General features: G+C 36.6%; 3 protein-coding genes across 3 annotated transcripts; 2 read left to right on the forward strand and 1 right to left on the reverse strand.

Annotated features, from left to right (window-relative positions):
* Window positions 1–1,331: 1,331 nt before the first annotated feature.
* Window positions 1,332–2,217, reverse strand: LOC106333817 (auxin-responsive protein IAA31-like). Its single transcript, XM_013772218.1, has 4 exons — window positions 2,080–2,217; window positions 1,781–1,995; window positions 1,606–1,693; window positions 1,332–1,506 (listed from the first exon to the last, which is right to left on the reverse strand). The coding sequence occupies exons 1-4, from the start codon at window positions 2,193–2,195 to the stop codon at window positions 1,452–1,454; spliced, it is 474 nt and encodes a 157-aa protein (XP_013627672.1). The 5' UTR covers window positions 2,196–2,217; the 3' UTR covers window positions 1,332–1,451.
* A 3,123-nt stretch (window positions 2,218–5,340) lies between these two features.
* On the forward strand, window positions 5,341–6,293 carry LOC106332589 (transcription factor HY5-like). Its single transcript, XM_013771062.1, has 3 exons — window positions 5,341–5,447; window positions 5,531–5,717; window positions 5,965–6,293. Exons 1-3 carry the CDS (start codon window positions 5,384–5,386, stop codon window positions 6,158–6,160), a joined length of 447 nt encoding a protein of 148 aa, XP_013626516.1. The 5' UTR covers window positions 5,341–5,383; the 3' UTR covers window positions 6,161–6,293.
* An 895-nt stretch (window positions 6,294–7,188) lies between these two features.
* LOC106331379 (cation/H(+) antiporter 19) lies at window positions 7,189–10,557 on the forward strand. The gene is made up of 2 exons (XM_013769718.1): window positions 7,189–7,544; window positions 8,165–10,557. Exons 1-2 carry the CDS (start codon window positions 7,347–7,349, stop codon window positions 10,364–10,366), a joined length of 2,400 nt encoding a protein of 799 aa, XP_013625172.1. The 5' UTR covers window positions 7,189–7,346; the 3' UTR covers window positions 10,367–10,557.
* The last annotated feature ends 1,616 nt before the right edge of the window (window positions 10,558–12,173 follow it).

The raw sequence follows: 12,173 nt of genomic DNA on the forward strand, positions 1-12,173 counted from the left end.
CTCCGTCGGTATATAGTTTTTCCGATGAACTCTGGTCTCGTGTGTCCACATCGGAATATCGTCGGAAGTTCGTCATAATGACGTTTCTCGGTATTCGTCAGAAAGTCGTCGGAAGGTCTGACGAAATTCCGCCGAATATTTTTTTTCCGACAAAAAGATACCGACGGATTGGTTCGTCAGAAATTCTTCGGAATCGGTCTATTCCGACGAATTTCTGACAATTCTAGCCATCAGAATCCCCCTGTTTTCTTGTAGTGAACACGGGCATTTGGCTGAATTCACCACCAAATAATAAAAGTCCAATTTGTCAGTAAATATAGCCAATTTAGTGAACCATATTAAATTTGTGTGTTTTTTACTTATCGTGTTTTATCTTCTGTTTTTTCGCATTGATTATAATAGGTGTTTTATCATATACTGTTTTTCTTTTTTTTAATATGTTGTAAGAATCCAAAAATTCTATAATTGAAGATTTTTTTTTCCTAATAAAATCATAAACTCCAGTTAAGCATAGTACAACAACAATTTACATATACGACATGTACACGGAAACTTTTACTTTGCATACCTTCTTTCTTTGGCTTCAAGCACATCAATTTCCTCATATGTTAGCAGATCAACCACTGGTTCATAAACATCCAATTCTTTCCTTTTACTGTCAAGATCATGGACAAATCAAGATCATGGACAAGATTTGTTTGAAAGGAATTTGTCATTACTTTTTAATTTTAATTTGGCATGTAAAATCAGAATCTTGTAGTTCAAAAATCTCATCCAATGATAAGCTAGTTGAACGTGTGACTAGCTGAAGAGAACTTAGTAAAAACCTCATATTCGATCACTCAAAATCTGACACAATTGTCTTGGAATGTAAGCATAAATGCTAAACTTATAGCTCGATTAATCATTCTATGACAAGTAAAAGAGCAAACAGGACAAATAAAGCAGAATGAACTTGAATAGATATTGTCTTCTATTACATGTCCTCATATCCAAGCCTTACTATGTATGTTATGTTACATTTGGGCTCTACACGGGCTTTCTTGTCAGCATATATTGGACTTGAAACAGGTTGTCATTAAAATTGCAAATCGGTGTAAATTGAAATCAACAAGAATGACGAGCCGGCACATCTCAAAGAGTGCCCCCCAACAACATTCGTGTTTTCTTCATGTCATGTACTGGTACACATCCGAAGGAACACGATTACAAACATGTGAAAATGTAATTTGACATTATTGTTATTATTTTTATTGTTCAGACCAACAAAAAAAAAAGAACTCTTTGGACATTGTGATTTATTTATATAAAAAACACTCAAAGGTGTCAAATAAAAATATGCATCAATCATCCAAGTTCTTTAAGGCCTTTGTTGCTGATATGCAGCCAAAACTCTGTCCCGCATGAAAACTCTCACCAATGCCTAATTCTACCGAACAACGATCCAAGTCTTAACACCCCTCTGGTTTCGTGATCTTCAGTCTTCTCACGGTTTCAAGAAACATTCTGAACCAAAAACATTGAATAAAAGTTAGATATAAATATACAAAAAGAAGTAAAATTATCACTATGTCAGATGGGAGACTCAAGATTCAAGATTCTTACTCCCATGGAATATCTCCGACCATCATCCAATCTCCATCTGTGTCTTGATATGTCAAAACATGGTGTTTTCTATCTCGATGATTACCGCCTGTTAGAAGCAAAGACAATGTTATATATGGGCATTCTTTAGTCCAATGTTTGTTTTTTCAAGAAATATTTGTTCTTAATTACTTACAGATAATTGAAGTATTGAACATTTGAGACAGACTTTCTAATAGACTCTCGTAGCCTGAGAATGTGGAAAGATCGAGCTTTCTCCCAATGGGAACACCTTCCATATAAACCTTAACAAACAGACATGTGTCGTAATCGCGTTGAAGAAGACGACGACGAACCTTTAGTGTATCTCTTAAACGAGGTTTTATCGGGGGCCAATCTTGTTTTGTCGCTCTACAAACAAACAAACAATGTGAACTAAAAAAAACAGAGCAAAAACAGAACAGATGAAAAACTGAGTTGTAAGGAGAAGAAGACCTTTGTGGAGAAGTAGAGGGAAATGTGAGGCTAAGGGAGAGATTAACAGAAGATTCAGAAGCTGAATGCTTAGTACTGTCGACAGAGGATGAGGAATAAGAGTTACAAATCTCCATTGACGAGACCTTGAAGTTGTAACCTCACACCTACAACTGTAGCTCCATGATTCTTCTATTCGCTCTTGAGAGTGCTCTTCATGTCTCTCTCTCTTTCTATATATCTATCTGCTTAGTAAACAACAAGAGACTAGTAGGTGATGCGATTGCGTAGATTTTATTATAATATATAAAGTTAATTAATTTTTTATTTAACTTTACTATAAATAAATACTAGAAGCTACAGGGTTACCCATTTTAGCTATGAGCTTTAAACATTTTCTATATGTGAACACACATTGATTTTTGATAACAACTGTTATAGTTACCCGATTAGATACTGAATTCATATGTTTAGATCGTTGAAGCTTGGTAATAGTAAAAAATATAAGATTATGGTTTTGATATTTGTTTACATGTAAGATTCGAAATTTCCATAAAAAAGGAGAAATCCAAGGGAGGTGTGTCCAGATGGTGTTGGAGATAAAATGTTAAGGCTTTGATTTTAATTTCTCAACTGCTCAGATTCTTTAATTAGGAGAGATAAAGAGCCAAGAGACTTTTTTGTCTAGCCTTAAACAGAAACTGAGTATCACATCACTTTCACTTTCTTGCATCAATATTTAAGAACTGGGTCTATAGTATACACTATGGACTTGGGGATCAGTTTTAGACCACTGTGTTGATAAGAAAACTCAAATGTCTCTGTGACACATTAATATTATAGACCATGGAGAATTGGGGAAACAATAAAAAAATATAGGAGACTTTTTTCTTTTTTTTGATCAAAAAATAAAGGAGACTAGAAGAGTTTTGTGTATGTTGTTTTTGTGGAGCAGACAGTGTTCTTTTCTTTAACTATACGTTTTCTGTTAGTGTCTCTTTAGGAGCCCAATCTTTTTACCTTTTTGTTTCCAAAATTCACTCATTGGTTTATACTTTATGCTAACTTAAAAAATTAAAAGTATACATTTACATCACATAGTGTTCATTGGCTGTATTGATAATAATATTAGCTAGATCCTAGAATCATCATGGAAGTGTAACAGTGTACTAGTTACTTTGTCATAAAGCCTACCTTGAATGTTGGATAATTAAGACTCCTATGAATTATTACAATACGATCTGTCTGTGGACATGCATGTCTGGTCTCTAGGGATCCTTCTTATGAGAATTTCGATATAATTAAGAATTTCGATATAGTTTACTTTATAATGTCTACTAGTCTAATGATGAACGTCTAATCCTCTTTATACTTGTAATACTTAAGTCTAGTTTAATCAATTATTTTATTGTCTTATACAACAAGCCCAACGAGTTAGTTATTTATGACTTGCATAGTAAAAAGAGTTTAGTCATATGCTTTTGTGCATTCAATTTTCTACATTAAAACTCTATAGTTGGTCCGAAGATTACCCTTGTTGTTTTTAAAGGAGTTATGTTGTTTCGGGATCTTTGGCGCACTGTCTATTTCCTTCGTGTTACATGACTTTACTTGTTTGGATGTTTATCATGCATTCTTGTAGTGAAATTTTCACCAAGTGTTAAAAACTCTATTTTAGAATGAATTATTGTTTAATCATATTTTATTTTTATTAATGAGTATGCAAAATAGACTAAATATACACTTTATTTCATTTTTTGTCAAAAATAGAATAAAACTCGAGTAAGTTCAGTTCCATTTTAGAGCTAATCTATTGTAAATAATATAAAATAATTAATATATTGGAAACGTTCTAATTCATAAGTAAAAATTTGCCATAATTCTTAATATATTAGGACCGAGCTAGCATGCATGCTAACAAGAAAATAAACGCAGTATGGTTTGTACGTCGCTCATTACTTCTTTGTCGTATAGATTAAACACTTTATTGAAGTAACAATGTAACATAGATGTATGCCATAGTATTGTACCAAAAAGTTATAGCAGGAGAGATCATTATCATGATAAGTTCATGCATAGACAAAGATGCAATCATATCTCCACGTTTGCAAACAACTTCATATAATCAAATCATATATATAGTTTTTTTGGTCTAAAATCATATATATAGTTCTACAGACAAAATGAACGTTTTATAGCTGCTGATGAAAATCAATCATTTGTATAGTACTTCGACAAAAAGTGACATCAAATGAATTTTATTGATTTTAGGGCACGGGGTCCATTTGAGTGATACAAACACTCATCACTCATGAGTCATGATCCAATTTAAAGAAGAAAACTAGTGAAAAGAGTACAACTCAAAGGTCGGTAATGGGTCCGGGAAGATATATTAGATCGGTCGTCAGGCCACACATAGGTTTTTATGTGGAGAAGTCCTGAATCTAGAAATACAGTACGATAAAAAAAAATTATACATGTATGCTGTTAATTTTGTTAAGAGTGCTATAAGAAGATTTTCAACAAGCAATTATTAAGTCACCAGCAGAAATTTAGTAAACTTGTCATTGTCACCAAAAGAAAGCTAAAATAACTAATAAATGTTTGAAGCAAGTAAGAGAAAAGAGGTATATGCTACATGATGAGTTCATTGTGCATGCCTTTTTTAACGCCGTGCAAACATATACACACGTAGTTGTGTCAATAATAAGTCTCTGACTTTGTCTGTAGGTACATTTGTATTGTTGATTTGTTGTAGACAGTAATAATAGTCTTAAAACCACACGCACTGTCAATAAAGGTTTTTTTTTTCATAAGAAATAATAACGGAAGACTTTAAAAGCAAAAACGAATAATCAATTAAAGACTTCAAACCAGAACGAGTCAGCTCTGGTGGTAAAGGGATTGCGGCTGTTACTCCCGCTATCCAGGTTCGAATTGTGTGGGAGAGACTATTTATCCGGCGAAGAGGTGAAATACTTTTTTCGACCAAAAAGGAAAAAAAATTAAAGACTTCGAATCAGCCAATCAGGTATATCCGTATATGTATATAGTGGAAAAGATAACGGAGATACATGATGTACTGCTAGTTTCGACCATTGGATTACAACTCTTGCACTTGTGGCCTTGCATAAACATACGTGTTCTTACATAATCCAAGCAAATCATTTGAAAACAGGTTGCAGAGATATGGTGTTTGATTGGTTTTTAAGACTTTCCGTGGTCCCCAAGAACAAAAAAAAAAGCAAAAGGCTTTGGTTCTCTATTACCTCTTACTCTCTTCTACTCTGGTCTTCATCAAATCTCAAAAGACAATACTATATTGATGTCTCTTCAACGACCCAATGGGAACTCGAGCTCTTCTTCTTCCCCCAAGAAGCGCAAAACTGGTACTTTTTTTAATGAAAATGTTGCTTTATTTTCTTCTTATTTTTAACCTGAGAATGTGAGATATTTGGTTTGTGATTTTCAGAGGAGAGTGATGAAGAGTTGTCGATGGTTCCAGACATGGAAGCAGCTGGATCAACAGGTGTTCTAAGCAGCAGCGCCGACGACGGAGTCAACAATCCGGAGATTGAACAGACCCAAAATGCAACCTCCACCGCTAAGCGCCGCCGTGGACGAAATCCAGAGGATAAAGAATACAGAAGCCTTAAGAGGTAAAACTAATTAGCCTTTTACTAAAGTTATGCAGTTGAAATGTGGTAAAAAGGAAAACGATGTAACTAGTCTTTTACTAAAGTTATGCAGCTTAAATGTGGTAAAAAAGTGATGTAACTAGTCTTTTACTAAAGTTATGCAGTTGAAATGTGGTAAAAAAGGAAGTTATGTAACTAGTTTTTTACTAACGTTATGTAGTTGAAATGTGGTAATAATAAAAAAGAAGTGATGAATGTGATTTTTCAGATTGTTGAGAAACCGAGTATCTGCTCAACAAGCGAGGGAGAGGAAGAAAGTGTATGTGAGTGACTTGGAATCAAGAGCTAATGAGTTGCAGAACAATAATGAGCAGCTTGAGGAGAAGATTTCTACTTTGATGAACGAGAACACAATGCTTCGCAAGATGCTTATTAACACAAGGCCTAAAGCTGATGACAATTAATTAGTGAGAGACACCTTTGATTAATTCAATGTTTGTGTGATTATCTTCTCTTCGTATACGATTTTTGTTCGAATTACGTTCGATTTGTGACGCCTCTCCAATAATCTGAATTTTTCTTCGGTTGATAAAATGTGATTTGAGATTTACATAATCAAGAAAGACAAAAAGGTAAAGAGTCAAGACCTAAAAAGATTATCAATTAATTAGAGCATATTCTTAGTGAAGTGTCTCTTTCTCACTATGAAAAATAATACTAGTGAAAGAAAGAATAAGATGAGTCTCTCAAATATTATATTTTCAAAAAGTTTAAGAAACTTTTTGTAACATGAATCTAAACTAATCATTTATACATTTTAAAATTTTAACGACACAACTAAACTGTATCAAATTACTATATTGGTGAAATATTCACATAAGTTTCTTATCAATATGACCAATACCAAGATGCAAACTCTAGCTTCAACTTAAACAAAGCAGAAACCTCTCTCTGAGGAGTTTGACTACTCAGCTGGTCCCACCATTGTAAGTTCTTTAGTTACCCTATCTGCTGCAGACTTGCAGCCTTTGTTTCCTTCTGAGAAGTATGAGTGTATATTGTACCTATATATGTTGACTTCTTTCTCTATTACGTGGTCAGTTGTTCTTACTCCTTTTATGCATCTCATGAATGTTTAAATATTGTGTATCTTATATCATATATCCTATCCATATACATTGATATAAGTGAAAATGGTTGATGTTGAAGAATATAGCTCAACTTTTTCCAGGAGACATGTACAAGAGCTTGTAAATTTAGGACAAACAAAGACGAAAATGTCGGCGTAGTCAAGGCAGTTATATGAGTAAGAGATGCGATTTGGTTGGAAGTTAAGTAACTGACAGTCTATAAATAGAAAAAAAATGCGAGGTGTATGCTTACCCTGGAGTTGGTATGTCCTGTTCATTCTCGTCTTTCTATTATTAGCACTATTGACATTATTAGTTTTCTGTTTCTCTCCTTTTATATCCTCACTTCTTGAAGTAGATTCTGTTCATGACACACAGAGACGTAGCAGAATAGATCTTGTTTCCTTTTCTCCTTACGCCCAAAGGCAATGAGGGAGCAGCCAAGGCATTATTAAAAGTTGAAGCAGTGTTGCTTTCCTCGACCAATCATCAAGCCCAGGAAAGTTATATCTCGACTAGGATGGCTACCCCCAACGCTACAGGGAACTGCCCGGCTGCAATGAAGGCTACTTCTAATGGAGCCTTCCAAAACGAAAACCCTCTTGATTACGCGCTTCCTCTGATCATCCTACAGATCTGCTTGGTGGTTGTGTTTACAAGGCTCTTAGCTTACCTTCTTAAACCTCTCAAACAGCCACGGGTCATTGCTGAGATCATTGTAAGTCTCATTCACAGGGCTGGTCTTGAGTCCATACGTGAGAAACATCCGTATGGAGCCTACAATTTTTGTAGTTTTTAAGGCCAATTTTTTCTTTGGTTGTTAGCAGAAAAAATATAAATAGGAATTCCAAAAACGTATTTCAAACCTATAACAAAATAAAAATCTTGAATATTTTTCATTATTTATATGAAAAAATAAAGAGTTAACTTTTAGAACTGGAAATATATTTGTTCGAAGGGTAATGCAATTTTTAATTGCAAATTTAATTTTAAATTTTAGTTAATTTAATTTATTATTTAACCAAGTGGTCTTGGCCTAGTGGTAAAAGGGTTCCGGCTGGAGCTTCCGCCCTGGTTTCGATTCCCCTTGGCCATCCATAGACGCCTTCAGTGGCAAGAAAATCCGGATTTCTACGGGGCTTTTGGTGATTAGTCTTTGGGCCTGAAAGTTTTTGGGAAGATTATCAAAAATTTTTTATTTATTTATTATTTATGGCAGAGATATTTAGTTTTGTTTTGGATCCGGAATATCTCATGACAGGCACTGCTCATTTACATTCTTTGTAATGCTTTTTTTTTTCTTTAATACCTTTTGTTGATAATAGATGGTTTCTGTAGGGAGGGATACTGCTTGGACCTACTGCTCTTGGACGAAGCAAGGTCTATCTAGACACTATCTTCCCAGAGAAGAGCATGACGGTTTTAGACACACTTGCGAACATCGGTCTTCTGTTCTTCTTGTTCCTAGTTGGGCTTGAGCTTGACTTTGCAGCCATCAGAAAAACCGGAAAGAAGTCACTTTTGATAGCCTTAGCTGGGATCTCACTTCCTTTTGTAATAGGTGTAGGTGCATCTTTTATTCTCAGCTCCACCATAAGCAAAGGAGTCCATCAGCTACCCTTTATAGTCTTCATGGGTGTTGCCTTATCCATCACTGCCTTCCCTGTGCTTGCTCGTATCCTAGCTGAGCTAAAGCTTCTAACAACCGACGTTGGACGTATGGCCATGTCTGCAGCTGGAGTCAATGACATTGCAGCTTGGATATTCCTTGCACTCGCCATTGCTCTCTCAGGAAATGACAGTTCTTCTCTTGTACCTCTTTGGGTTCTCCTCTCTGGATCCGGTTTTGTGATCTTTGCTATTTTGGTAATCAAACCTATCCTTGGCTTTATGGCTAAACGCTGTCCTGAAGGAGAGCCTGTCAAGGAACTCTATGTCTGCGTCACTCTGACATTGGTTTTAGCAGCAAGCTTTCTGACAGACACTATTGGGATACACGCGCTGTTCGGCGCCTTTGTGGTTGGTATAGTGACTCCAAAACAAGGACCGTTCTGTAGGATCTTAACCGAGAAGATAGAGGATCTTGTCTCAGGGCTTCTTCTACCATTGTACTTTGCGTCAAGCGGTTTAAAAACAGATGTAACAACCATCAGAGGTGCACAATCTTGGGGACTTCTAGTTCTTGTTATACTCACCACTTGTTTTGGTAAGATTGTGGGAACCGTTGGAGCCTCTATGCTATGCAAGGTTCCCTTCAGAGAAGCTATGGCACTTGGAGTACTAATGAACACCAAAGGTTTAGTAGAGCTTATTGTTCTAAACATCGGTAAGGACCGGAAGGTGTTGAATGATCAAGTATTTGCTATCTTAGTCCTAATGGCATTGGTCACAACGTTTATTACAACACCACTTTTGTTAGCGATTTACAAGCCTGCGAGAAAAGGAGCACCTTACAAGCATAGAACAATACAAAGAAAGGACCATGACTCCGAGTTGCGGATACTCGCTTGCTTCCACAGTACACGCAACATACCTACACTGATCAACATGATAGAATCATCGAGAGGAACAGGGCTAAAGGGACGTCTCTGCGTCTACGCTATGCATCTAATGGAGCTCTCTGAGCGGTCATCAGCAATTGCAATGGTTCATAAAGCGCGGTACAACGGCCTACCGATCTGGAACAAGATAGAGAGGTCCACGGATCAAATGGTGATAGCTTTCGAAGGATACCAGCATCTCCGCGCAGTAGCGGTTAGACCGATGACGGCAATCTCGGATCTCAGCACCATCCACGAGGATATCTGCACGAGCGCGCACCAGAAACGAGTCGCGATGATTCTCCTCCCGTTCCACAAGCATCAGAGGATGGACGGAGCGATGGAGTCGATAGGACACGCGTTCCACGAAGTGAACAAACGCGTCCTACAACAAGCTCCCTGCTCCGTCGGGATTCTTGTGGACAGAGGACTCGGAGGAGCGTCCCACGTCGTGGCCAGCGAAGTTGATTACAAGATCGTTGTCCCGTTCTTCGGAGGGTTGGACGACAGAGAAGCTCTCGCCTACGGGATGAAGATGGTGGAGCATCCGGGGATCACGCTGACCATTCTCAAGTTCGTAGCGTCGAGAGGGACGTTGAAGAGGTTCGAGAAAGGTGAAGAGGAGGAAGATGAGAAGAAGGAGAAAGAGATTGACGAAGATTTCGTTAGGGAGTTGATGAACGATCCGAGAGGGAATGAGTCGCTGGCCTACGAGGAGAGAGTCGTTGAGAGTAAAGAAGATGTTCGCGCGACTCTTAAGGCGACGAGCAAGTGTAATCTGTTTGTTGTCGGGAGGAACGCTGCGGTTGTGCCGTTGGTTAATAGTACGGACTGTCCCGAGCTAGGACCAGTTGGACGTTTGTTGTCGTCTTCGGAGTTTTCAACTACTGCGTCGGTGCTTGTTGTTCAGGGATACGATTCGGCGGCGGATACACGGCCGGTGGTAGAGGATGATGATTATGAACAGTCTTCTAGAGAAATTGGAGACTCAACGGTCTGAACGGATCTAACTTATTACAGAGCTTAAAGGAAAAGAAAAAATGTCGTCTCTCTGTTTTTATATTTGCCTCACGATATATTTTTGTTGGGACTTGGGATTGTCCGAAGTTTTCTTTTTTTATTTCCCGCTAAAATAATGGTTGTCATCATTATATTTATGGACATTGAAAATCGACTAGAAATTTCTCCAAACCTAAATGAATTACACATGTGATTGACAAACTTATTTTAATACTGAAATAACTAAATTTAGTGCAATGTAATGTAATCAAATCAAATAAACCAGGTTTTTTTTTTCCCAACGAACCAAACTGGTAGCTTGGCATCTTTATGAATAATTATTAAATAAACTAGGTTTACTCTTTAAATATATATTTATACATCTTAACCGTATAACATATCGAATAAACCAAGTTTACAATTTAAACATAGATCTATACATCTTAACCGTATAATCTAAAATATTAGGGGTGTGTCCGCGCTACGCGCGAGTTGTCTGTATATTTTTGTAGATACGATCATCTTCAACAGCTGATGAGATCGTTTTTGATACGGTCAGACAGTTTCTGATAGCTTCGCGGGACGAAGAGGCAACGCGTTAAAGTATTTCCACAACCAAGTCTCGTGGTAGTGATTCTAAGCGAGAGAGATTGTTGGGATTTGCCATATTTGTTTAAATGTGAGAGCTATGTTGTTTTTTTCTTCTTCTATGTGGTTGCTAGTTTTATACTGTTACATTGTATTGAATGTTTTGGAAAGGAAAGATTGTGGATTCCGACTTGCCTTTTTAACCTTACTAAGGGTCCGACTGGTGACCATCCGGGAAACAAGAGGAACGAATAAAAAAGGAATGTACGGGAATAAAATACCAGGAATGAAAAAGAATGATTGTTCCTTATCAAATTTGACAAGGAATAATTTTGTTCTTTAATTCTCTACAAAAAAGGGAATGAAAGGGAATGAGAGAAAATTATTATTTCTTGTGAATGGTAATTTTTTTTAGGAACGTTAGGGAATGTATTATTCCTCGTCGTTCCCTGGTCACCATTCATACCCTAAGATTTCCACGTTTGAATAATGGAATGAGCATAGAGATTTTGCTAAAAGTTTGTGATGTGTTTTGGAAGATAGTTTGATATGATTGCCCGAGTCTTGGTATTTAATTTATGTATGATTGATGATGCATTCCTTTAGCTGAACACGGGGTTAATGATGAAAGATTCAATTTTTGTGACTGTATAAATTTTTTTAAGAGTGTTTAATGGTGATTTTTTTTTAAAATCTGAAAGTGGCACAAACTATAGGTCTTTTCGGATGTTAATTTGAAACTTCTTAAAGAAACGTGAAACCGAAGGAAGCTATGAGGGTTTCATATAAACGTGTGTGAGGACGCTATTATATAGTATTAGATCTCACGAAACTCTAGTATTGTTTGGTCTAGTCAACCTTGAATTAAATTACATTTTAGTTTGTAAGAGATGTAAAGGAATTTGTCTTTAATAGTTATATGTTACTTTAAGACATTTGGTCGAAAGACAAACTGGTTGCTTAAAAAGTTAGAAACATCTGGTATTTAGAAAGCTCGAGTCTGAAACTAAATCAATCGTCTGTAAATTTGGAAATCACAGCAGCATAAATATTTGATCACCATCTTATGAAGACCGTCAGTTCCTGTCTTTGCTGGAGTTACAAACCGGACACAACTAACGTTGCATATCTATGGTGTCTGTATCTTTGAACACCTTCAATGCGTTGGTTTTCAATGCTGAGATCTGGGATGCTCTCCGTAGTTGTTACCTGTAACAAAT

This window comes from Brassica oleracea, chromosome C3 (assembly GCF_000695525.1).
Source record: "Brassica oleracea var. oleracea cultivar TO1000 chromosome C3, BOL, whole genome shotgun sequence".
Taxonomy (NCBI): domain Eukaryota; kingdom Viridiplantae; phylum Streptophyta; class Magnoliopsida; order Brassicales; family Brassicaceae; genus Brassica; species Brassica oleracea.

What these genes read in the sequence shown, in the direction of transcription:
- LOC106333817 (XM_013772218.1), bottom strand. Translation starts at nt 2,195, where the DNA reads ATGGAGATTTGTAACTCTTATTCCTCATCCTCTGTCGACAGTACTAAG. An exon ending in CCCTCTACTTCTCCACAAAG is followed by an intron (nt 1,996 to 2,079) that starts GTCTTCTTCTCC and finishes GTTTGTTTGTAG; the next exon opens with AGCGACAAAACAAGATTGGC. An exon ending in GTCGGAGATATTCCATGGGA is followed by an intron (nt 1,507 to 1,605) that starts GTAAGAATCTTG and finishes TTTTTGGTTCAG; the next exon opens with AATGTTTCTTGAAACCGTGA.
- LOC106332589 (XM_013771062.1), top strand. Translation starts at nt 5,384, where the DNA reads ATGTCTCTTCAACGACCCAATGGGAACTCGAGCTCTTCTTCTTCCCCC. An exon ending in CCCCAAGAAGCGCAAAACTG is followed by an intron (nt 5,448 to 5,530) that starts GTACTTTTTTTA and finishes TGTGATTTTCAG; the next exon opens with AGGAGAGTGATGAAGAGTTG. An exon ending in GAATACAGAAGCCTTAAGAG is followed by an intron (nt 5,718 to 5,964) that starts GTAAAACTAATT and finishes GTGATTTTTCAG; the next exon opens with ATTGTTGAGAAACCGAGTAT.
- LOC106331379 (XM_013769718.1), top strand. Translation starts at nt 7,347, where the DNA reads ATGGCTACCCCCAACGCTACAGGGAACTGCCCGGCTGCAATGAAGGCT. An exon ending in GGGTCATTGCTGAGATCATT is followed by an intron (nt 7,545 to 8,164) that starts GTAAGTCTCATT and finishes TGGTTTCTGTAG; the next exon opens with GGAGGGATACTGCTTGGACC.